The sequence below is a fragment of the Neodiprion pinetum genome, chromosome 2, assembly GCF_021155775.2.
Source record: "Neodiprion pinetum isolate iyNeoPine1 chromosome 2, iyNeoPine1.2, whole genome shotgun sequence".
Taxonomy (NCBI): domain Eukaryota; kingdom Metazoa; phylum Arthropoda; class Insecta; order Hymenoptera; family Diprionidae; genus Neodiprion; species Neodiprion pinetum.
In genome coordinates, this window is record NC_060233.1 from 11,999,217 (window position 1) to 12,026,360 (window position 27,144).

General features: G+C 39.7%; 2 protein-coding genes across 3 annotated transcripts in view; one reads left to right on the forward strand and one right to left on the reverse strand.

Annotated features, from left to right (window-relative positions):
* Nucleotides 1–21,649, reverse strand: part of Glut4EF (Glucose transporter 4 enhancer factor) — an 84,353-nt gene extending 62,704 nt beyond the window's left edge. The window contains exon 1 of one of the 2 annotated variants that reach the window (XM_046612883.2): nucleotides 20,340–21,649. In XM_046612883.2, the coding sequence (XP_046468839.1) occupies nucleotides 20,340–20,732 (393 nt within the window). In that variant the 5' untranslated portion in view covers nucleotides 20,733–21,649. Of the gene's footprint in view, nucleotides 1–3,177; nucleotides 3,398–20,339 lie in introns of those variants that run through there. The other variant, XM_046612886.2, reaches the window with a different exon arrangement.
* A 2,986-nt stretch (nucleotides 21,650–24,635) lies between these two features.
* Nucleotides 24,636–26,875, forward strand: LOC124212626 (uncharacterized). The gene is made up of 5 exons (XM_046612887.2): nucleotides 24,636–24,929; nucleotides 25,564–25,781; nucleotides 25,932–26,011; nucleotides 26,286–26,383; nucleotides 26,466–26,875. Exons 1-5 carry the CDS (start codon nucleotides 24,764–24,766, stop codon nucleotides 26,507–26,509), a joined length of 606 nt encoding a protein of 201 aa, XP_046468843.1. The 5' UTR covers nucleotides 24,636–24,763; the 3' UTR covers nucleotides 26,510–26,875.
* Nucleotides 26,876–27,144: the final 269 nt, after the last annotated feature.

Sequence of the window (27,144 nt, forward strand, 5' to 3'; positions counted from 1 at the left end):
TTCTCTTTGTTGGACTTGAATTATTTAATTCACCCGAAGTAGCAACAGCAGCAGCGGTAGATTACTCACAATCAGATTGCGTTTTGCGCACGTGCAGTGCTGACCACCTGCAAGGTTCACCTTATTGCTATAACACCGCCTTTTCGAGATTTAAATACAACGATTAAAACCATACGCCTTTGTCGTTCAAACAAGGCAGTTTCCTCCGTTCTTGAATTATACATATAAGGTATACGCAAACTGAACAATAGCAATATTATTTTCTTCTTCTTTTTTTTTTTTTTTTTAATTCGACAGCAGAATATTACACAGCATTGCTCTTCGGAGAGGAAAAAAATGACAAGCATTCGTGACATTTTTTCGCAGAAAAATCTGCAACTTTACAGAAACGATAAAATATAGTGAAAATGATAAGATTTGTTGAAAACTCGATATAAGGCGACAATTTTTTTTCTCCAGACATTTGTCGTTTTTTTTTTTTTTTCCGTAACATGTGTCACACGCGTTTACTTGAAAAACAAAGAAAGAACAAAGAAAAATTATGATCAGTTTTCAAACGGTTGGAGGTGTAAATATTTAACATAATCGACATTTAGGTATAAAGTATTTTTCGAGAGTTATACTTCAAAGATCGCCCAAGTTCGCTGGTGTAAAATCAAAGAGTCACGTTGTTCTTTTTCTTCTTTTACTTCGGCAATTCAACAGGAAATCGAAGGAAAAAAAAAAACTAATCAACTTGCGGGGTTTCCAAAGAATAAGTAACGAGAAAAATAAGGCGAGAGAAAATAATTGAGGTCCTTAACCTGCAGCCATATATTATACGTATATATATTTATACATTGTCGATGTACGTACTTATGTATTATATAATTTATAAAAGTGGTTCTATTCTCGACATAACCGCACAATCGCCATTTTTTTATTTTCACTGTGTTGTCGTTTTTTTCCACGAGACGCGAGGAATTTTTTATTCTATTTTTTTCTCCACTGTATCAATGCGCAACTGAAAAACCCGGCAAATTCAGCACAGAAATGATTTATACGGATGCAGCTTTAGTAGTTTCGTAATCATTTTTTAGAATTTCTTTCTTTTTTTGTTCACACCTTACGACTGTCAGTTGCCCCAACTGACAATGAGCGTGCAATTGGGTCAAGAGATTGTTTTGAAGTAATTAACCTAATCGTTTTCGAACGATGCCTGCGATGGTTTTTCTCGAAAGTTGGCATAATTTATATGCGATTCATTTGCCATTGACTTCAAAAATACGAATTCGAATTGTGATGAACTACATACCATGATGAGACGATATAAATGATTCAAAGAAGAAATATTTGAATAATAATCGGTATCTTTACGAAATAGGGGAAAATAATAATGGTAACGACGATGATGATGATGATGATGGTGAAAAATTGTCTCACGTTCCACTTTACCGTAACTATAAACTCACAACACCGTACAAAATATGTACCTGTGCGTTCACAAATATTGATAATATGATGAAAAAAAATGTTTGGTAAACTGAAGTAGTCGCATATGTATAACTGATTAAAAGATAATCGAATATGAAATTCCATCTCTTGATTTATTCGGATTCGTTGAGTTTTCGAATCTGAAGATCTTAATCTCCTTGTATTAGTACAGATTAATGACTTTCGATCGCGTATAAAATTGATTTAGCAAATTTATGACCTAATAATTCGTCGTGATATTTCCAATCTACGGAAAACTTTCGAATATTCTTCAACTTCAACAATCAAGTTTTAAAATAAATATTGTCTTCTAGAAATACGTTTACGTTGAAACCAGACAAGCCTGTAGTGTTAAAAACCTTCCAACCTTCCACATTTTTCCAACTCTCGCTAATTAGGTCGATGTACAAGTGTGAAATTTCGTTCGTGTGTGAAAGGATCCTTTTCAACTCTGTAATCCGTATAAAAAAAAAAAAATAATATATGTATACGCATATTTTGATCATTCGTAATGGATTTCGCGCCTGAACCGCCTTTTAATCACAGATAAACGTACGACGATCGCATTTATGTATGTAATTCGAATATGGAAAGTCGTATCATAGAGAGGTGGCAACAGCTGCAACAGCGGCGAGATAACTGAAGGAACCAATACCCATACTGATCGGGCTATAATGCAACAGCTGCTTCACAACGTGAAATTACGCTTGCTCCTTCTGACATGTCACTCGTATACATATGCATACGTATATACGTACGTATACACCTACACATACGAATGCCTATGCATAAATATTGTATACATCGCGAAAAACTGTGTCACTATGTCACCGTGTCAGCGCAACCAGTGACGTCACTGTAGGCCAACTCGGAGGAGAAATGTATTTATGTATACACACACAAGCGCACAAAAAACACATTTTCGCCCAACATATACGTGTAATAATAATGTACGGATTGCTATTCATTACCATATACATAGTGTGCATATGAAAATATACATGTGTGGTGTGTGTATGTCTACATACAACGCTTTATAGGCATACGTACACTCATACAGCATACTTGTAATGCGTCGCTCGTTTGTTTTTTTTTTTTCTTCTTCGTATTGTCAACGAGCATATAAAACTGTGCGCGCAAGTTCTCTTTTCTCGTATTGCGTATAAGATGATACGAGTCAGGAATGTCATCGAGTATGACGGAGGATTGGGGGGGGGGGGCTGATTGAACGGTGTTGCTGACGGTTTTGCCGACTGGTGTCAACTCGATGATCGAATACGAGGTTTAAATGAGACGAAATTAATTGCACGTCGAAAGAAAGAAATGGCGCAGAGCAGAAATATTAAGGATCAGAGGTTACGATGAAGTTTATATTTACGTGAATCATTCAAGTTTTATACTTAGAAACTTCGGGTTTTGCACAAAAATATAAAGATGAGACGTTACATTAAATTTTCAAATATCGCGTATTAAATAGAGAACCCGTAGAATTGAGAAATATAAAAAATTCTTGTTTTCTGTACGCACTTTGATCGAAACTGCTGTTCTAAATTTTGTTTTCTATTATACCGCTGTAAGAAGAGATCCTTTTAACAAAGCTCAATCCCATTACACTAACTTTCGACTTTTACTTATTTTATTTTCTCATTTTAAGAATTCTTTCACTCGACCGTACTCGAGGCCTCATATATTTGCTATACTCACATTTATATCGCACATCTAGACATCTTTGAAGAATCGTGATTAATCTCAGATTGTGAACTCGATTCTAACAAATCTGTATAATATTTCCGTTACTTTATCTTCTCTCTTTTCCTTATACCACAGCGTACAACGCAGTATAAAGCAGAAGCATTCGTCGCGACGCCATACACGTTGCAAGAATCGGGTGCCTTTCCCTCGGCTTACGTATAACGTGCATGCGTACGCATATGTATACACATGTGTTTTTCAAGATTATGTGTAAATACAAACATATAACGTAAGCTAAAATGTATAAGTTTAATTTCGACATTTTCTAACATATCGTCGAATCTCGCAAAACGTGTTGGAGAAATTTGACGAACATTCGATATTTCATCTTTCTGCAAGCAATACTTTTTACGTATGATATAAGAACTATATGTATTAATATTGATATAACTGTCGTAAATATTTTGGTATTGGTTAACGCTATTGATAAGTGGAAAGTGTGTTTTTTTTTTTTGCTTCTTCACAAGCTGATGATAAAAATTGTTGTTTAAAAAATTGTAGATGTATCCTCTACGTTATATCGCAAGTATATGGTATACGCATCCGAATTAAGTCATGCACGTGGATTGTTTATTAACAAAGATGGTGGACGTTCGAGCGTGGATATGATGATAAAAAGTGTGTACAGGTTATATACGCGGCATGCATGGATACCGTGAGCGAAAGTGTCTACATTCTAATCGAAAGTAAATTTCTGGTAAAACTGCGCAGAGCGCTGCGCTCGCAGAGGCGGGCAGTGAGTATTACAATATAAGTGAGGACCGGTTTGCATTCTGGGTTGCGACCCACTTCGCGTTGTTATTAGGGTCGGTGCCGTTCTCGTTCTTTCGTTATTTCGTTCCGCAGGCCCAATCTACACGCGCGTTTGTACTCCACGCCGTACGACATAACCTCAAGTTACGTCGCTACGAGTTGTACATACGTATGTACCTACGTGAACGCCATGCGTGCCGCTCTGCATGTACGTAGGTATTTTACATATACAAATACCGCTCATTTTATCATGCCTAACTAACCTAGGCCCCGTTGCAACGAGGTGAAATTCAGCCGTTCCTCTCTCTTTCGTTATCCTTCTCTTTATCCGCCTTTCGGCCTTTATCTATCTATCTATCTATCTATCCATCTCTCTCGCAAAGATTCATCCAATACGATATCAAAGAATTGCGTAAAAATCATTCGTGTATCTATATAGGTATGGACAAGTTGTATACGTATCCGAAATTTCTAAAATACATAAATACATGTAGTATAACTTGTAGATGAGTATACATTGTATAAGAAAGTGACCCAACCCAAGAAAGTATTAAGGAATGAATAAAAAAAAAGCACTTTTTCCCTTCTCTCAATTATTTATGCCGAAAGTTGTCCATACTTGTTATAATGAAAAGGAGACGTACGTAACACTCCGGATCATGAATTCCGCTCAAACTTCTGGATCATTCATTCGGCCTAAAATATGGAGCCTGTGATATTTAGTTTTATCTAATAGACATCCCTCCATTCACGATTCCGGTCATAATCGATTATATTAGCGGTTCAACGAGTGAAATTCAAAGAAAATCTGTCGCATCTGTGGCAGTCTTTCTTGGGAATTATTCGGTTGTTGGTAGCATCGGTCAAGAATCATATGTATTTTTTTTTTCATGTTGGATAGTCGTAATAAGATCGCGATCTGAGTAGTGTGTATAGGTATAATGATGATAAATATATCATAAATATCTACTCAATAGATTAATATTTCATTAAACGAACAAACAAGTGGCGGCCCGATCTTTTGTTTTGTTTCTAACCACGATGAATTTATACAACCATGTTGAAATTTGTGATCGAAATCGAAACGGTAAGCAAATCGAAATGAATAAAAATAGAAGAGAAGAAAGGTATGGGATATAATTTCACCTCCATTATGCGATATTATACAGTGCAATTAGGTCTAAAAAATATTGTTTTTTCTTTTTTTTTCTTTGTTCCTCAAAGTAGTAGCATCATGATACGCTTGTTCATTATATCTATATAATGCACTTGCGCTGAAGTGAAGTTATGACGCAATCGACGCGATGACCTTGCACCGGCTGTGAAGACCTTCCGAGCCGCACGGTTCGCGATTTACAATCAACGATTTATACGGCTTATACGTATTATACATACGGCTTACGGTTTACGACCCGGAAGAACAAACCGGTGATGCAAAGGCGTGGTGTGCGCAGAATTGCAGCTTTCGTTGCACGCTTTTAAACCGTTGCATCGCGCGGAGCGTGATTTTCGGATGCCTCGCATAAAGGTATAATTATAATAATTTTAGGACGCATTTTATTTTTTATTTATTTCTTGTTTCTTTCAACACGAAATTTCGAAAAACATATCACGTATGTTTATTTAATTGTAATTTTCAACGACGGCATGAATCGTTGTCGGTGGTTCACGGCAGGCATTGCCAAGGCATGACCTGGATTCATACGGCACTAGGCATGCACCCCGGCCTCCTTCCGCGACGCATGCGCAATAGCGATTCTAATTCCTTTGTCTTAGACAAATTCTTGTGACACAGTGAGACAGACGCGTGAGACGTTGTATCTTTCTCACCGTTAAATGCGTTATCGTGTAAGAAAACGAACAGCAAAAATAAGAGAGACAACACAACCGCATGACGAAAAAAAAAGGAAGTCCCGTTTTTTCGTTATTATCATCGACCTGCACTGACCGCAGCTATACGTATACATATATTGAACTATTTTACCGCACGTGGCGGACTAACGAAGGACAAAATGCTCATTGTGCAAACTTCTTCCCACTAATCGTACAATTGGATGCTTCGTATTGAATATATACTTATTATACCGTATAACAGTGTTTCGAAATATTATATTGAATAATTTTTTGTTCTCACAGTTGCAGAAATTGAGGTGATAAAATATCCCATATTATGACACAGATACGCCCTTGGAGTAAGTAAAAATTATCCAAGGATCCATTATTGGGGAGTTTCATTTTCCATACCGTAATATGAAATCTAAGACGTTTAATAATTTTATCACCTTTTATAATTAATTTTACTCAATAAAATATTCAAGAAAACTTGAAAGCAGACGCTGTAGGTATGCAGTTTTTGATTCCCTGGCTTCTATAAATTTATATCAATATGCACATATTGTTCGATTCCTGACGAAATTGATTTTACATAAAAATTCATTGTATAACATAGTATCAAAGAAACCGAATGGGACATATGTATGTATTACAATATTGACAAAGCAGGAGTGAACCTCTATCCCAGGCTGAAGAGAAAAACGTTGATCACAAAGAAGGCACAGCAACGCTGACGGTAACAACAGTAACAATAACTGATGTTTAGAAATATTTATTCTGCATCAAGTGGCTGTAACCTCTCTCTCACTCTCTCTTTCTCTTTCGGTTTGCTAGGTGCAACGTTATATACATCACGTACGTACGTACGTACCTATATACAAGTATTACACGACACTATAATGCGCCTTGTAGATACATACGCATAGGTATACGTATATACATATATATAATGCGTGCATACGTGCGTTACAACGAACCAAGGAGATGGCACTGCACGTGCCGCCGCATACAGTCGTGTGTGTGTGTGTGTGTGTGTGTGTGACGTACGTATATGGTTGCATATGTCGTGCACCGCCTTGAGCGGGCCGAAGACGAACGCAATGGCAACGATCGAGGGAGAAAAGGGGGGAGGAAGGCACGTGCACTTCGACTCCCTCCGACTCGAGTGCATAAGGTTAAGGTACAAGACACCAGAGACTGTAACCGATCGGCGTTGCTTCAACTTGCGAGAGAAATTTCATTCCATTTCATTCTGATTACCTACAACCTAGTTGATAAGGAAATCAGGTATACGCACGTGCGTACAAGATTCACGTATATGTGTATGTACATATGATCAACGCGTCCACGAGTGTTGGGTACGAACCGAAGGTCCGGTTTCGACTGACTTCGTGAATAGACGATGGGATGTTCGAAGCCCCATAGCTGGGCTCCGATGTCAACAGACCGATATCCTTTTGCACTTTCGATCCGAACCAAACGCCGAGTAAAGAAGTTGGAATCACCCTGAATTACCTTTGACTAATCCACTTTGATATTTCCAATGCTTTTTTTTTTTTGGTTCCATTGCGAGTTTGCAACCATTTTTCTTACAAGTATAATAGCTCACGTAAACTTCACAAGCAAATCTTCTTTGTCTCTTTTCCGCTTGCTTATATTTGCTTCTTTTACAACATAGGAAAATCATCATGCAGTTCTTAGAATATAATTGCCAGTTTTCGAATATTGAAGACAAGGAAGAAATAAAGAGTGAAAAAAAAAAAAAACGAAACGACCAGATTTTCCTGATTTTCTAAAGTCAAGTGCAGAGTGATTAATTGTAAACACCGGAGTTCTCGACTCACGGTATGTAGGATATGAGACTGCTATATGCGTGTGCGTACGTATAATTAACAGCAGCTACTCGAGAGTTCCATCTGACAGCCAGACAACACGTCATCTCTAATCGCGGCGTCGAGAAGGGAAGCGCCATACGCAGCAGTACCAGCAGCAGCATCATCTTCTGACGTCAAAGGTTTTAATTTCAATAATATTACACATGTTCGTACGTCGAAACGAATTTTTTTCTGGTTCGAGTGTTTCATCAACACAATCGGTACAAAATATTTCATTTATTTTAATTTTATTATTATTATTATTATTATTATTGTTGTTGTTGTTGTTGTTGGTGTGTTGTTGTTGTTGTTGTTCTTATTATTTTACAAGTCGGACTCGTTCGACTCATTTTGCTCAAAATCTAATTCAATCTTAGTTCAGTGAAGACAAATTAAATGACAGATCTGTATCTACACCGATTGAACCGTTCACGAGTCATCGGTGAACGAGCAGGTGAGGTTAACGTTGAATAGAACCAAATTGCATTTTGAAAAGTACGTCAAGAATAACTCGACCAATTTGGTTCAAAATTTGTACAGTTCTGAATTGAATCAATCTAAATCTAAATTCCAAGAATAAAAATTGAAATTGACGGTAAGAACCGTGTTGACGCGCATCATTTTTTTCTAAATAAACCCGGAAAAGCGAAGACGAGAATCTGTGTAACTGTTAAACTCACGATTGCAGTCCGTTCTGCGGAACGACATTAAGCTGCACCTTGAGTAAGGCCCACCCAATAAGGACCGCACGTGTGCCGATCGCGCAGTACTTCCTAGAGTGACGTCACCGTCCCCGATAACCAACTATAGGAATGTCGCGAATGCAGCAGCTTGCATTGCGGCGTTATGCGTTTAAGGCTCGCAGGGCGACTCTGGCTTTTCCCACGCATGACGCGGATCGCAGCCCGGGATAATAATAAATGAAGCGGCTTTGAAGCAGAGAAAATTAAAAATGGAGAATAGTCGAGGTCCAAGCGTACATGTGACACTTTTTTTACACTCCTGAGGAACAAAATCTCTTCAAACGTTTGGAAATCGGAAAATTTATGATCGGTGCGCTTGTGTCTCAAGCCACGAATAGTACAGAAAATTCACGCTTTGAGGTTACGACGCGCAACTGTGTATAAGATGAGTTCCATATTTTTCTGCGTATTCCCAATAATAATACAGATTTTTCGAGTCTCAAGACAGAACCGATCGTAATACCCGTCATCATTTCTCAAGGTTTGAAGATATTTTAACCCTTAGGAGGTGAAAAAAGTGTGAAAATACGTTTTGCTGACTCTGTCGGTAAGACGAGAACTTCGTTCTGAATTTTTACAATACATAAACAAATCAGTCGAGAAAGAAGTAAAAAGATGACATAAACTGCAGTTCAAAATTGTACAGATAATGTCCAAAAATAACTTTATAATTGAGATTCGGATGACTTTGGATTGCGTATAAGGCGTAATAAAACCGCATAGGTTGAAAGTACCGTATAAGTAACTGAATACCGTTGTGTAGATCAGCGTTGCGGGAAAGTTTCTGTTTAAAACACTCCTCGCTCTCGTACTGCGCGAGGATATGGATGTGTGTACATATACGTAATGTCTATGCGCATATGTACATTATACGTATGTGGCTAACTATGTAAGCACACACATAAGCAGACGCGGAGCTTGAGTAGCTTAGGCACACGCGACGCTGCGCCGTCACCCTGCTGCTGCAGCTGGGCTCATGTTCTAGTTCTAAGCCACCTACTCTCACTTTTGCCCGATGTCTGACCTATGCCGACTTGTCCTAGTTGCGGCCTAGGAAAGCAAGTAGATACTCTCAGAGATATTAAGAGGTTCAATATAATAATTGCCAACAGGTTACACGCCGGGCTTCCTTTCTCTTCTCCCATCCGTCGCGAAATCCGACGCTGATGAATCGAGGGAACAATTTCTTTAATTACGTATATTTCATTCAATAAAACGTTCCCCGTTTTCAACTAACAATAAGTTTCAATTGTAACCATAAAATTGGATTTTCAAGATTCCAGCTAGGTCTTGATCTAATTACATAAATTCATGTTACAAGGCTGTTAATGTATAACGTTTCGTCGTTTTTTACCTCGTGATATACATGTTAAGCTCACGAAATATTCACTTTGTTTGAATAAAGATTGAATACTTCGAAAAAATTTCTATTCATTCCACTTTATAAATTTGTCATTCGTTCGTCGTCGAAAGTGTGAAATTCCGAATAAATTTAAATTACTGATTATTTCTTTTTCTGTAACATAAAAATATCTTGTTTGTATCTACGAAATGCTCTTCAATCATATTTCGATCATTTTATACGACGTATAGGAGATTGGAAAGCAGCGGAAGATTTAAATCTTAAGTTTTAAGGAAAAAAATAACATCGACGTACCGGTCGCCTGGTTTTTCCAATTAGCATTTTCGTAATGAGCATAAATATATGTAGGCATACGAATCAGGGTTTGTATCATGAGCCAATGTAATAATTATACCAATAATAACAATAATAATTGTTCAACGTTTTGATGCAACGATATACATTCATATTATAACGTTTAATGCGCAACTAGGAATAATCCTTGCCTTTTTACCAGTGTGCCTATGGAGACAATGCAATTTATACACATATGGATACATGCATATACCTCTTTGTATGTATGTGTAAACTTACGGCACGCAGGAGATCTACAGTAGTGTAGGTGGCTGCCGGTTTGAGATCGCATGGTGGCTCGAATACTCGTGTAGCGATTCTTACGCAAATTAAACTCGTAGGCGGAAAATTACGATCCAGCTGTTGCACTCGCTGGGCACGCGAAGATAAACGATGATAATTGATTAAAAATTCACCAGCATACGTCTATGCCATATATAATGCATTTTCAACTGTCCAGGACACTCTGCATAACAATCGAAATTACACCCGTGAGAAACTCACCCTACATTTCCATCTGAATGAAATCGAATAATTTCCCTATTTTTTTGAAACGTAATCAATTTCCAGCTACGATATTACCGACTGAGCCGCACCATTTATTCCCCCAATTTTAGAGGTAAATATCGGATGAAAACATCGCAATGAGGTATCATTTAACTCGTTACAATTACTCTAAAAAGAGGTTCGAAAAAAAAAAAAAAAATGCAAAATGACTCTGTCGGTAAGGGCGGGACTTATTGCACGGTGTCAGGAACCGACGTGCAGTTCGGACAAATGAAGGTTGGTTGAATTTTCAGCGCTCAATTATGAAGAGAGTGCAGACCACTGTGACCATGCAGGCTGGTGGCCGACAGATAGGATCGCGACCGGTGACGTCACGCTTCCGCGCCTGCGCGCATCCCGTGTTTACGACAGCGGTGTAGCAGCAAGGGAAGCCGGCCGGTTTTCGAGTTCGATAAAGACATGCGTCTAGTGTGTATATGCGACGTATGTATGTACACATGCATACAACTGTTATACTATCTTTAGATCGAGCGTGCCCAACATATTTTCTCGGGTTGCGAATTCTAATATCAATAATACACTACGATAACCGACCACACGACTGCGTCCTGTTGTTTCACTTATCTCGCGCATCCTTCTTTTGTTTATGATGATATCGCCGTCGGTGTTTTCAACCGTCTCATTCCTAATGTCTTATCAAGCACCGCGTCTTTTGCTTGTACTATCTGGCCTCTAGACTCTAATAATAATAATTATTATTTTTCCTCATCAACCGTGTCGTATAATAAGAAAATATTTCATATTAATTCAATAAAGAATAATAGTTATCAACGTTCGAAACTAGTTTTCAGAATTGGGCAATTTTGCATACGCCAAGCAATTATCTAAGTCTTAACTGTTGATAATTAATTGACCGGGGCTTCCGTTGGACAGGAAAAAAAGAGACTGCAAGACTATAATGAGTAACTATTTTGCAAGATATGATACTCGGTAGAGAATCAAAATGAGGAAACATCTGTGGTCGAATTATCGGACTGTTGAATTAAAAATTGATAAGAAATATGCGTATGATGAGTAGTTTTTAATTTATACCGTGAGGATTAATACTTAATTTGAATCAAATCATGTCTTCCTCATATCGTAATTCTCAAGACCGTAAGAAAACGTCAGATCTTGTTTCGCTGGCAGTTTTGGAAAACGGTACCTACTATAGACATTTTTCTTCTCCCAATTGATAAAAATCGCATCAAACTTTGGAAAAATATGACACATAATAGCGCTTATGTGGTCGCTAAGACAAGTTTGAAAAATTGACAATAAAATATGGAACTGAGTTGTACAGAAGTGTGCCATAACCTCAAAGCGAGTGATGCAATTCGCTGCAAATACATTAAAATTCGCTTTAGGTGCGTCATACTTGCACTTTTCAAAATCTCAGAAAGGTAACCACAGAATCATGAATATTAAACCCTGCATGCTGTAAAATTTTTCAAACTTTTGAAAGATTTTATCGCTGAGAATAGGAAAATCGTGTAAAATATGACTCGCTGAATTCGTCGGTAAAACAGGAAGTTCGGACATCCCCCGAAGATGAAAAATGTTTGATCAAGCAACGTACAGTGCGATATATAATGGCAGCGGTGTCGGCGGCCCTTGGCTCTCTCTCGGCTGACGATGAGTCCCGTTCAGCGACCCCCGCGCAAGTTTAGCGAGCGTTCAACCGAGTTTTCAACTACTCGTATAACCCGATGCGGCGCGTCGACCCGAGTCGCATCGTCCTTCTGATCCATAGGTAGACCGTATAGGTATACAGAATAAAAGCCCCGGGTCTTCCTCAAAAACCTGTGCAGCCTTTTTGCGCAGCAGTCTAGCCGGCCGGCAACTTTTTGCAATAATCTCAACAACCTCTGGTTGTTCAATGGCCGCAGTATCTACACGTTAGCTTGGAGGGGAGGCGATGCTTGAATATTTCAACCTGACGCAGATTTTCGGAATACTCCTCAACGTAGTAAAGAAATAGATTTTCTTTCTGGTATTCAACTATTCAGCAGATAATGAAACGGCACTTGTCATACCGGAAATCCATTCAAAGATAAAAAAGAGACCATGTTTGTTCTCTAGGTAAGATGGTGAAAAATGACAAATGTATGGTGATTCTAATTTTTTTTTGCTTAAAATAACTGCCACTCTTCAATACCAATAAATTAATATGAATGCGGGGAAAAAAATTCTATTCTATTACTCTGTTGAAAGAGTAAACCAAATATCTCTACAAGTTCACCGGCATTGTTAATATTATTATTATTACTATTATTGTTATGACGTGGTTATTGTCATTACCACGTCGTATTTTTTACTTCGATCTGAAGTAACAGCTATTTCAATTTATGGTTTGTCAGGAAAATCGTAATGTAAGCATTTCGAGGAAGAGAAACGTGTTTGATTATAATGAAAAAAATTGAACCACTGATAATTTCTACATAATCGCATTGCACCCGTAATATAAGACTTTCTCTGTTTATGTACAATTTTTCACATAATTTACGAAACAAAAACGAATTCTAGATACCTTCACAGCGGATAGCAGAACATTTCGGAATATCGTAAGAGGATGATTTTCAAACTTGCAATTCATACAAATCATACGACGGATCAAAAATGACGCATCGAGTTAAAATTAAGTAAATGAAACAATGAATGCTTGTATACATATATTACATAATCCAATATTTTTACCATGCGCATGTAAAATTGTGAAACAATCGAAATCGTTACGACGGATTTTAATATAAATCATCCAGCGGCGATCTAATTACCTACTGAAAAGTTGTTAACTTTAATAATCTCGTCGTACTTGGCCCGTAAATAAAAAAAAACAAGCTAATTTTTTTTTTGTTCAACCAGCTGTAAGTTGTTATAATCATTATACCTACAAATATACAATCATTGTATACTGTCATGCAAATTTAACTTTGCTTGTGAAGAGAGGTGTTATTATTACATGCATGTAGTATGAATAGTAAATTGCCCTTCACGTACGTGTGTAATGCAATTTAGTGTGCACTATATAGGTATAATCTATAGTATATGTAGTTTAGTAAATAGTAGTTGTAGCAATGGTAGTAGGTAATGATGATAAGTATAGCAATAACAACAATCATAATAATAACAATAACAACAACAACGATAATAATAATAATAATGACGATGACGTAGCAAGCAAACGAGTAGCAACATCACCTCGACTCTTCCTCGTCACACGGATCGTTCAAGGCTCTTTTTCCGCCCACGGGTAATTTGGAGAAGAGAGACCTGCGGGTCGTGAACACCACCGTGGCATTCATTCGCTTCGTTACGCAGACATAAAACAGCACGCGAAAATAATTTAATCGCGCCTCATCACATGCTGTTGTGTATAAAAGGTACTTTATACGTACTTATATCAGTATGTACAAATTGTACGATTTGCCATTTCCAATTCGTTGACACTTGCGCTTTTCGTATTTTATACATGCATCATCATAAAGTTATAGTGTCATCCGACGACGCTCGTCAGGTTTTTATCCCGACGTAAAGATTGCTCTTGACGGTCATATATTGACACCGGTCATTCATATTATACAACAACATGCATAGTTACAAACTGCGTTGAAGAAAATTATATTCCAAATACTGTCAGAAAGTATCTGCAAATTTATTCTCGCAATGTGAATTTCCGTCAGATTTTCCGTTCGTCTACAAAATGTTCAACGAATTCTAATAATTCCCAGGAATTTGAACGCAGATTCTTATGGAAGAATCGATATTGGCAGCCTGAATATGCAAAATAATCACATTTCTAGAAAACAGGAATTTTTTGAAAAACTGTGGGTATGTTCTGTAGTTTGCGAGGATTCAGAATATCACAAAGAATCATCAAGTCAGGAACTTTATTAGAGAGATATGTGAGATCAAAAGCGCTTTTTCTCAAAGATCTGGATGTTCCGTTTTGATGGCTCATCAAAGTGCTATAAACCAAACTCTACTCCAAAACTTGATAATTATTATTGAAAAAAGTGGCGTATTTTGTACCACGCTATTCCAGGGATCCAAAATATATGAGCCTAAGCAATTGATCAGGTACCTTACGAAATAGTCGTGAAGGTATTGATACGACAGCTCTCGTAAGCCGTAGGACACACATAACGCATTCAACACGCAAGAGGCCCCCGCCAAGACTTTAAACAACACGACTTAATCACGAAATTTAATTTTCGTGACCTCGTTCCTAAAGTGTATTGAATGGATGCCCCCATTTCACGGGTCGCGCATGCGTTGAAACTGTCCGTAATTCCCCCCTCGATCGCTCTTCAAGCTCTCCCAGTTCTCTCTCGTTTTATCTCCTTGATGGGGATTGACGAGACGAAAGATTCATTTGCAACGAGTGTGCAACGCCCTCGTTGCCTGCCTGTCCGTATCGTCGAGTTCGCTGCCACTGGCCAGGAAATGCGCACACTCGCGTGTTTCAAAAACGAGTGTGAATTTCGTATTACCGGAGCCTGACCTAATCTCAAATTGAAAGTAAGCGGATTAGTTAGATCCGAATGAACATAGGTATCTGGCAAACCGAGCAAACGTGAAATCACCGGTTTAAAGAAGACAGAAAAAAGAAAAAACATGTCGCAATGTGTACAGTTCTGTATTTACCAACAGAGTAATGGTTTTCGGTAAGCTTATTCTGACGTAAGCTTTGGGCGATAATAGTCCGGCGACATATCATCGGACTACAAACAACTCACAGAATCGTGAGGAAAGTCGAATACCATTGCCCGAAAATGGGAACGCAGCATAAATTCATGCGTAGCGCGACATTGACTCGGTCGGTAAGGTATGACCGCCTGTTCAAATGGCCCGTGACGCCTGGCGGAGGACGGAGCGGGAAATCACGGCGAAGTTGACTCGAGTATTTGGAGGCTTAACAGTTTGAAAGTTTGAGAACGGTTCTCTCGGCTCTAACGGACGCCAAGCGTTCACAGTTGTGCGATTTACGGGAACCCGGGTAGCTGCCTCTAGCCGGCCAAGCCGTCGTCGCGTGAAGCACGATGGCCGCGTTCACTCCTTTCCTGTTATGGGCGCGGCACGTTGCCGGCCGAAGCGGCAGCCAGCGCGTGGCCACGACGCTAGAAATTAAAATCGGCATTAGAGTATCGCGCACGCTCGCCTCCTCGCTATTTGGATCGACCATCGCATTTTTATTCCATACCCATCCTCTCTCAACCAATGTATATGTAATATATACACCTACGCTTCTGTGTACACAATGCGTGTACAGACACATACATCTCCATCTCACCTTGCCTGTCACGCAGCAACCGCTGAGAAACATGTTTACATTAGTGTAACATGGTGTGTCTGTTGAAATTAAAAGAACAATATTCCCTTGAAAATTCAAGGTTTTTCAGAAGCATTGGGGTAACAGTTTTTTCCTCACAGACCGTGAAACAATTGTAGGAATTGCAAATTATTATTTTTTTTTTTGCAATAATGCAAACTCAAAAAAATTACTATATTTCTATAGGATCCGATATGAAGGTACATGCAAACTATTTCAAACTGCTACGTTATGATACGCCTTTCACGTTGGATGAGGAAACGTGAGGATTCATGGTTTTTTTTCTCGTTCAATTTCCAAGCGTTATTTCAGGCATTTTGAATAAAAAAAACTTTGTGGACGATCCATAAATTATTAAAACCTAGATCCAGATCTAAATTTATATCGGACCTGAATTTCTTCACAATACCAATATCCATGGTATATATTTTCTGTAATTCTGCACGATGTATTCTTGTAAGTTGAAGTTATTAGAAAGTTTCATCTCGAAAATGCAGTTTGCGAAATATTCCGAACCCAGAAATGGTATTTTGTTTGGTTTACAGATTATCGAAACGATAAACCGGATACTATTCGCAATGAAAATACGATAAGCTGCGGTAAGGGCTGTTAGTTGCGGTTTGAAAAATCGTTTCTTTCAAGAGGTACAAAGTTCAAACTTCAATTGACCTCTCGAAATGACGTGGGCGGCGCACGGTTGCATCCGGTTCGGACGAAACATGTATATATAGTACGTGCGGTGTGTTGTGCTGTACACAAATTGCATACACAGTGCAACCTCCCAATAAAGCCACTCACAGGCTGCGAGGAGAATACATTGCTCAAAATCTTGATTCCCCCACTCTAACTACAAACGCTCATTCTCGAAAATCGGTTCTCGACCCCCTCATTGGTACTTTGCATTTTACCAGCAGCATTAATTAGAGAGAATGCGAAAAACGCCGGAGCGTAGTATGGTAGTGGGGGTAAGCGCCCGAGTACGTATTAGGGGAAGTGGCACTATTGAAAGGGTTGTAGTGTACGCATACCTATACGCGTAAAACTCATGCATCAAGGGCCCAGAACTCGTGAATCACGATGAAGTTTGTTGGCCTTCCCGTTATCCATGCTTCAGTCATACATTTTTTCTTGCAATGGTAAACTACCGTTGACTCATTGTCAGTCAGACTGTCCTCCATGTGCAGATCATTCTTACGGCGGCGATATCAACCCTCTCTTTACAGCTGTTGCATACGTACTACGATTTAATCAATCTTACATCCGTGCATGTATACATATATACAATGTATGTGTATACCCATAAAAGGATGGATAAACGCATGTCGAATGGGATGATCGTTACGTCATGTTTTAAGCAACTTTCTCTCAAGTTTTTGTGTATTAATTTTTCATCACCTCAAACTATTACTTCGAGTCATACACTTTTGCTTTTACAAGTATTTTTTTAAATGTGTTAATCGCATGATTTTATTAACGCCGGTAAAAAAACAATGACAAAAAATAGTAAAAAAATAAAGCAAAAATAAAAAATAACAATCTCATTGCGACTCAACGATACAAAGTAAAGTTAAACTTTCTATAGAAGCTTCATTCTCAATAAGTTCATTGGAAATCGGTGGAAGAAACCCCGTAATTATATAATATAATTGTCTAAATATGCTGAGTCGGTTTACGTAATAGTATTTAATAATATAAAATAACTCCATAGTGCAGATGAGAAAAAAGAACCTTGCAAAAAACACGCTATAATAATTCTTGTATAAATGTTAGTGAACAATGCGCCTACAATTTGGCAAAGAGGTCATGTACCACTATAGTACAAACCAGTAGCGACGATTTTATCGAAAACTTCGTGCAACATAGGAAACAGTACGTTGTATATTATATAAAGGGCGGAAAGTGAGCGATTGACGCAAGTGCGAATATCAGAAGGCCAAGGGGAGCCGAAAGCTTCCAAGGCTCACCTGAAAATCACACGATCAGCGTCAATCGCCTTCCGCCCATGATGCATACGATTTATTCATAACCTGTATCGAAACTTTACTTTTGAGTGCACGATCGACTTTTATCATCCGGGTTAGCGGACCCAAAAACGCGCTTTGCGCCCGCTTGCCAAATTTTGCAACCGCTTGCGACATTTTACGCCCGCCTATTCGATTCCAGTAGGCGGAAAAATGCACTTAATGCCCACTTTACATTCACGAAAAGGCATACTTTCGGTGCAGATTCGACAAAAAGTAAAATTAACGCCTGTTACAAATCCAAAGAAAAAGAAAGTAAAAAACGTACAATCTACATCTCATCGGCATAATATGTATAATTCAGTCTTCGGTGAATGAACTTCGATTCTTTCCCTCTTCCAACGCTACAAGCTTTATTCAAAGAAAATAAGCCACCATACATACATGTATATACATTAGTTGGGTGTAAATATTTGTATTACCTACATGTTCTCGCCAAGGAACCAGCACGCGTTTACTTTTAAACACAGAATAATTTTGCCAAAATTTCGAATCACATGAATAGGAATTTGGAATATTTTTACGTTCTTCTTTCTCCAAACGTAAACAGTTAATATTCTCGTCGTGATCGCAATTTGAACCTAGTCTTCTCATCAATCATCGTCTACACGTTTTACCTATAGCTATACGCACTGTACATATATAATGTGATATAATGTGTATTATATAGGACACGAATAGTATATTCTATTCGTAGATGGAGTACGATACACGGAGACCGACTGCTCGTCCGATCACGTGACATCGGCACGCCCGTGATCCAGCCCACGCGTGTATAATATACGTATATATACGTGTGTATGTGTACATGTAACGTGTGTCTATAACATAAAATCCGCGATTACAGTCGGAGACATATAATATAGTACATAAATAGTCTGTCCCGAAAAAAACTATGTTGGTTCGAGCTTGTGTCCCAAGCAGTACGTAGCATGTAAGTGTAAGTAAACGCGGCGGCAGCAAATTCTCTCACTACACCGGCTGTTAAATCCTCTTCGCTACTTGCGGGGCACGCGGAATAATCGTGTTTACTACGTCTCGAAACACGTTTGCGCGGCTGATTCTGCGCTGCCGCGCTACCCGACGGCGACAATAATTGGTGGGTGACGTACATGCGTACGTCACCGAACTGGAGAAGGAGGAGGAGGAGGAGGAGGAGGAGGAGGAGGAGGAGGAGGAGGAGGAGGAGGAGGAGGAGGAGGAGGAGGAGGAGGAGGAGGAGGAGGAGGAGGAGGAGGAGGGGGAGGAGGGGGAGGAGGGGGAGGAGGGAGGATCGAAGGAACCAGCGTGCGACCGTGCAACAGAAAAATGAGCAGTACGGGGACACGGTACGAACAACGAAATGAGGAGGAAACGCAAATTAAACTTTCGAGGCGAGCCAAAAACCGCTCGCATATCCGTTAATATGGACAGAAGCCTTTTAATGAATTGGATTTCCAGTATCCGGTGAAGCGAATTGAATCGCGGAAAGAAACGTTGGAAAATTCAACCCAGTATCCGTGAAAAAATTCTTGTCAATCGGTCCATGTCAATACAGCCCAACGAGAAGAGTGTTTAACAGTCTTTGGATAATACGATATAATCGATTCTGCTCAAACTTCTGAGGTCGTTTCCTTGACCTCAAATATAGAGCCGCCTTTGATATGTAGTTTCATCTAATACAGGCTTCTCTTCACTCTAGTTTCAATTGATTGTATTAACAGTGCGACGAGTGAAATGCCGTAACAAACGTAACCTGGTCGCGTGTTTTCGCATTAAATATTGATTTTAGTTGTTCTCCCAAGAAGTTACAACGATAGGATATCATAGATTCAATTGCGAAGGGATCTATCATTTCGAAGTAATAGTGATAGATATTTTGGACCAAAGAAAAGTATTTTTAGCATTGAGAGTATGAGAATGTGAAACAAAGGCGTCAAGTTTACAAAATGGTATAAATAATGATGGGTTAAATGTGTGTCGAAACAAGTCTGATTTACAATTATGCGAAAGTGTTCGACACGCATATATTTATTTATATTATTAAAGCAGGATTATTGCAACATTTACAAAGCGTTTATAACCATTTCAAGTTTACGTTCAAGCAGTTGCGACGTATAATGCATATAACACCTGACAATCAGTTGTGCGAACCTTGAATATTGTCAACGTCTAAATGTTTTTTTTCAAAGCACGCAGACTGCTTTGGCGTGAGAAAAATGCGCGCGCGGGAATTTCAAAGCTGTGAAGCCGGAACAGGAACGATCATAGATGAAAAATGAGGCTCAGACCGATGGTTTATTGTGCGTTCGATTCGTCGATTATTTATTTACATACCTCCTGTCCACTCGGAGCGATGAGAACGTCGACCTCGTCAAGATTTTCCCGATGCTGAGTTACCTCGGCCTGTATCTCCCTACCGTTGAAGGTCAGGTAGACTTTCTGCCCCGGCACAAGCTTGGCGCCGTTGACAGACCCGAATCCAGGGCCGATTAAATCGCTGTCGGAATATTCCGTGCTGGGATTTGGCGGCCGGCCGCCTGGTGAAACGGCGTCGAATCTAACGGAGTAGCGGGTCTTCGGCGTTATGCTGAGACCCGGCTCCGCCGCCATCGAAGCCGGCGTCTTGACGGCGTGAATAACACCGCTGTAATACATCCCGTCTTCCCCCGGGGCGCAGACACGCGTACCAATTATGCTCCGCTTTGCCAATCTCTTTCCTGTTGACATTTCTGTTTCTTATCTGTATTATGCACAACTCTCTCGCGGTAGGTAGTTAATTCTGCACGACTGTCACGAGAATCGCCGCTCGTTCTTTGTCTTCGAATATTAAAAAATCATTCCACATTCGAAAAGTGAGCGAAAGCTGCGTCACCGACTCGCGTCGATTCAACAATTCTTACCGCGAAAAGCTGGGATGAGAGGGAGGGGGGAGAATATGGATGGAGAGTCGCGCTTGCGATCGAACTGTCAAAACGCTTGAGCGAACAAAGCGACGCTGAGAATCGAGTTTATCGGCGTTTTAAAACACGCGTGTATTTTTCTCAACAACAGTAACGAAATCAACGATTTTTAATCACATCGATTGATCCACTCGTTGCACAAAACACTGCCTAAACACTGTTTCTTACGCAGGCTACTTAACACACTGGTATTTTTCACTTCTTTTTTCTTCCCTACCGATTTCACTGTGCTTTTCTTTTTCTGCTCTGTTCGGTTCGAGAGGTAACTCGACTAGCTTCAAGCTGATCGATCGGTAATTTGAATCGTTGAAAAAAGAAAAGAAAATCCGCCTATAGAAGGCGAGGCGGCCTCCGGGGCCTGAAGCCTATGGCGGCGTTCACTGAACTCGTATCAACAAAGCGGCGTGCTCCGTGGCTACTTGTATTTGTCACGCCGTTGTCCGCATCTTTCGAACCTTCAATGATTGTGGTATTAAAGACGTTTAATGCTTTGCACTTAGCAGACAGCATAATACAAAGTACGATATTCCTGCTGGTTTTGGTTTTGTGTTATTTATTTTCAATTCTTTACTATCCGTTGTACTCGACTCGCGCAAGACAAGCGAACAAAGCAGTTCTGAAATACTTGTTGGGTACTTCGACGGACAGCACGTATGACGCACAGCTGAGCGGCCGGGAGGGACTGAGACCAAGCGGCTTTCACTGCGCCGGCCGGCCGCCCGGGAAAAACAGCTGATAGATAACAACAAACCCACGTGACACGGCCTCGCGCTCCGATTCGCCCAAGCGCCTGACCTACTTAGTCCCATTGGTTGCGCCCGCCGAGGACAAGGAGAACGGGAAAAAATTGCAGCCTAGAACTAGGCGAAGCCTACGACGAGCGTCGTCGCCGGGAGGCCGAAAGAGCGATTGCTGTACCACCATGCCGTGATAAATCGGGATACGACGGGGATTTCAGGGGAGTCGAATGAAACGACGTTGTAAACGACTCAAGCTTGCTGCCCGCGGAACGGGGAGTAGGGAATTCGGAACAAACTATGTATGACTTTTATCGGCTCAGCTGTCAAGAACATACGGCCATTTTGTATCAGCTGGGAAGCCGGTGACGAAACGCCGATGGTGGAGCCTCCGTCGCAGTCGCTGCCACATCTCCCCTCTACCGCCTTGACGTTCACTCCTTATGTCAGCTGATAGTGGGTATATATACGTCAGGAGATGAATAGTGGGAGTTGGTGTTTGAGTTTAGAGTTTATTGCTGGTTTTAGGACAAAAATCCTCTATGAGATTTCAGCCAGAAAATACGCAGTAGATGTATGTGATTGAATATGATGTGTATACACATGTATGTATGTATGGAATTAGGCAGAACGGAATTGCATGCCCAAGACGAATACATGAAAATAAGAATAACAATAGAAAAAAATTGTATAAACAGTAGAGAAAATAAAAAGCGAAATCATAACAGAGATCGCTGTGTTAGATATGTATACTGCCTCGCACCTTATTTTTCAAACGTCAAATGAATGGCGAACTGTAGTTATGGAAACAAAGAGGTACGATAGACAGGAGCTTGGGTAGCCATCGCGTCGGTTGAGAGAATTCTCGGGCCAAGATTGTAAACAAGACATACTACGGAGAGGAACCATCAGAGGCTTCGACGATGCTCGAATGTTAAATATGTGGTGCGATAGTACTTATCTCGTTACCGACCAAATCAATTTTGTATTTCACCTAATTTCACATATCTTTTGATAAAAGTATGTTGTCCATAGTTACGGGACGTTCTCCTGAATTCTAGAATAGTAATAGTGAGCAAAACGTTACGACAGAGTATTTTCATGAGAAGTTTACGCACGAAGATACTTGCATGACTTAGTCGGTAAGCGTACGACTATCATATGCCCCAGTCCTTATCGACCGCGTTGAATGTCACTTATTTCCGCCGCTATCATAGCGTAGCCTATGCATCGTTGACACAAAAAAATCGCATCTCGGAGCATTCGCATGCGCAATACCGAACACAAACATCCAAACATATTTATATTTTACGCAGCAGTGAATATCAAAAAATGAATTCTTTTAATAATTAAATTACCATTGATTCTAGGAATATATGTTATAGCGTCATTCTCGTATAAAACAAAAAGAATTTTAGGTTATTTATATTGGGCATCGCTATTTAGAATTGCGCTGATGCGGAATTTTCACGTTCTTCATACGCAGCCTCATCCTCTTTGATGCACACATTCTGGTAATGGTCAAAATAAGTGACATTTCACGCGGTCGGTAAGGCCTAATAGTAGCTTGCTCTTAAGGGACCGAAGAACGGGGGGAGTAGGCGCACCGTTCGCTAGCGACACGAACGGATCGGTATCGCTGCAACGCAACGCGCCACCGTATTTCGGTCGTTGGGGGAAGGAGGAGAGCCGAAGCCGCCTCGAAGGCGACACGCCGGCCAACGCCGGCCACCGTGCAACGCCTAGACAGCGACGGCAGCCTATCCCTAGATTTATTTCCGTGGACGTTGCGCAATGTGCGTTGGACGACAGCTGTTGGCTTGCGCTTGTCGCGTGGCGAACTTGTTGGCAACGTTGGCAACATACCGCATGGCGGCCATGGCTGCGTTGCGCATTGCGTGCTACCCCCCCCCCCCACCCGCCCAACTCGCACACAATTCGGAATAAGAAACGAAAATGTAAACCGCTACACCATAAGATTTTTTCCTAATACCTGAGAGGAGTTTTATCCTCTCAAATTTGTTGTAATATAGCAACTTGTTTTGAACGCCAACGGTCATGATGTTCTGTGTCTCGCCGAGCGGTTGCCAGTAATTCAGAACGAATTGCCGGCTGGCTGCCCGGTTCCGTATTACACATACTCATGCAGCTCGCCTCGAGCTTGACCAAGGAATGTAAATTACGCAAACCCAATCTACCGTTAGCTCTTTATCCCCACACCTGGGACACTCCAATTGACGTTATGATCAGCTCGTGTATCGGCTAATGGCGATCGGGGTAATTCTTTCATTGTTGCAATCATGTACAATCATCCATCGATATACGATTTTCCCGGTAATTTGCAGTAGGTATGACAGCAAAATCCGCTCCATTATTATAAAGTACTGTGTTTAAGAGATATATTCATCAAATAAACGAATGCTCGAGAAAACGTCATAAGGTGTAAGAATTTGTAATTATTGGTTCTCTGCTGTTTTCCCTGATACACAGTATCGTTGAAAAGCCAAAGTACTTAAACTTTTTTGAAACTATGTAGCAAAGTATTATCCTATTGTGTGCGACAGCTGTTAATTGCAGTTCTGCCATTACCAAATTTCTAAAAGAATGAAAAGCCAGGTTGAAACTTGAAGCTTTCTGTGAGTTTCAACTAAGATTAAGTTCTCAGCTAGTCTCACACAAACGAAAAACAGATTATATTGTGTTTCATACGCGTAAACGTTGAGCGTAAATAAACTCGCAAAATGCGTGAGGAGCTGCTGGAGCCGCCCGGGCTCACTCAGTCGATAAGATCGGGTACGATACTATTTGAATGCCTAGCGCGACGCTACCAGCTGGCGACTAAAGCGATATGAAAGATGGGTCGACAAGGAAGAAATCGGAAGCCGATGACTGATGATAAGAGCGACGAACGTCACGATTTATAAAATTGCGATAAAATGAAGTCCAATGACAGGCTTAGCTGACTACAGAATTGGTGAGGCTCGTATCGCATTTCTTGTGACGTGTCGTGGGATTATCAGCGGTTGCATGACACGACCAAGAAGTAAAGAATTTTCATCTTATGCTGAAAGGCTGTCGCAGTTTGGGCCTGGATTATCCTAGGAGCCAACCACCAATGGCGTACTCCATTTTGTATCATATCCTGCAACTTGTAGTCATACTGATTTCAATTGTAAACAAATCCGTGTCACACACGGCAAGAGAAGTTTATCATTACGTTGCAGAAGGTAAAGTTATTCTCCGATCCTTTTATTACTCAATGTTCTCACGTAACGCGTATGTCAAGTGGAAACGCAGCTCTCAAAACAACAACGCAATTGATAAACCAAGTTGCCCAGAACTCTACACATAACCTAACATCAGGTCGCGTTCGAAAAAACAAGTGAAGAAAAAACACTTCGAACGGTGATTCGTGATGCAACTATTCTCAAATTATCATATTGTTTCGATTATGTGGAGATAGTAATATATTTTTTCTTCAGATCGTGAAATAATTTTCGGTCACCATAAAAAGTCACAAAATCCTTCCATATTGATTTTTTTTTCCACCAGATCACTCATACAACTAATACATCAGAACTACAAGCGTTTTAAATTATAATCAGCATGAAATAACCAAGTAATCTCTGCCTTAGGGTAGTACAACCACGAAATCAATTAGGACGTAAAATAATTCATATCGCAGTATATAAAAGTTGAAGAGCATCCACATGCATGCTACATTTCAGAACCTGTTATTAAATTGATAAAAAAAAAAAAAATATGTGAAATTGGATGATTAAGGCTAATATAATTTAATCCACAAAACTGTTATTATATCTCTTTCTGACAAATATACTTATTGAGAAAATGTTCTTAAAGATCCAGTCCCGGATTTTGTTCTGTGTCGTGAATGTGGTGGTGATTTGGCTGATTCTCACTACCTAGTAAATCGACTAAGCCCGGAAGCTTTAATAAAAAGTAACCAGACTCTATTTGGCAGAGAAGAAATAGAGGTTCAGCTCTTGTCGAATCCATTGGGGATTCAGTTTTATGTATTTACTACATCGTCTGCTAAGTGCGTAAGCATTGGTGAAAATGTGAGTGATTTCAATTGCCCAAAATACCGATTCTGGTCTAAAAATGTTTTTTTTCAACCATTTATTGAACTTATATTAACGGAAATCAGCTGACTAATTTCGAGGAACTGATGAGAATTTAACCACTTAAAAATTTGTTCAATATTTCAGTGGCACAACGACTTTTCCTGGTTTCCTGGATATGCCTGGAAGCTTTGCTTCTGTAGTCAATGTGGATCCCATGTGGGATGGTAAGAATACCACTGGAACCATTTATTTGGTCAATGCTTTTTATTTTGTGAAAATTCATATTCCGAACATCAAAGATGAAGAGTTATTTCTCATGTGTACGAAATTTTAGACACAGGAACAGTCGTCATAAATAAAAAATTTAGCATGAATTGTAAAACATACACTATTGTAGTAATTCCAGTTTTCATGGTATTCACAATACCAATACAATACCTTCAATATTACTGTCATCATTTTTAACAGAAAAATTTGCATGTTTGTAATTAATTTCAGGATGTTTGAGCCTTTGAAAACGGCGACGGAAGATAGAAGTTTACCATCAGCCGAAGGCTTCTATGCATTAGTACTGGACAGTGTAATAAGTGAAACTTGTATGTAGCATGTCAATTTTATGTTTGTTTACTTTATTGATAGGTAGAGTTGATGATTTTGTTTCTTTTTCTTTAATTTCAGTTTCTAACTCGTTATTAGTCGTTCCAAAATTATATAGGAATTAATATATCAAAATGAACGAGGAACAAAAGGCATTCATTGCCGAGTGCGAAGAAGAGTTTAAGGATCGTTTTACTGATAAAGATGAAGCGTTTATGAAAATTAAAATTGCGGAACCTCAACGACCTCCGATTATGGATCCTTGGTATAATAAACCCCCCAGAAATTTCGATTGGAGCCGTCAAAATCAAGGACATGATCAGGGAGGAAGACGGAATCAGGGTTACAAGAGACGCCATGATCGAAATAATGACCAATACTATAATTACAAACGTAATTCGAATTAGAATTGTTGTATGCTTTATAATAAATTAATTTCGTCTTTAAATCATGAAATATAAATTTAGCATGAATAAACTTTGATCAAATAATTTGAGCTGTCATCAATACTAATGTGATACTGTAAATCTCTCTTAAAGCAGGCCGTTCTAAGCAATGCATTGTGCTTGCGCCAACGCATGCTCAAATTTTACCTCAAACCCCCGAGCAGCATCATTGATCTCATCAGTGAGTAGCACATGCACTGAAACAGAGATGCATTTCAGTGATTGTCAAGTTGGTAGCATTTGTCCAGCTCACGCAATGGTTGAGCATATGTTGGTGCAAGCACGCTGCGTCGCTTGAAATGGTCTGCTTCAAG

Coding starts and splice junctions, on each gene's coding strand:
- LOC124212626 (XM_046612887.2), top strand. CDS start 24,764: ATGCTGAAAGGCTGTCGCAGTTTGGGCCTGGATTATCCTAGGAGCCAA. Junction 26,012..26,285: donor TGTGGATCCCATGTGGGATG/GTAAGAATACCA, acceptor AATTAATTTCAG/GATGTTTGAGCCTTTGAAAA. Junction 26,384..26,465: donor CAGTGTAATAAGTGAAACTT/GTATGTAGCATG, acceptor CTTTAATTTCAG/TTTCTAACTCGTTATTAGTC.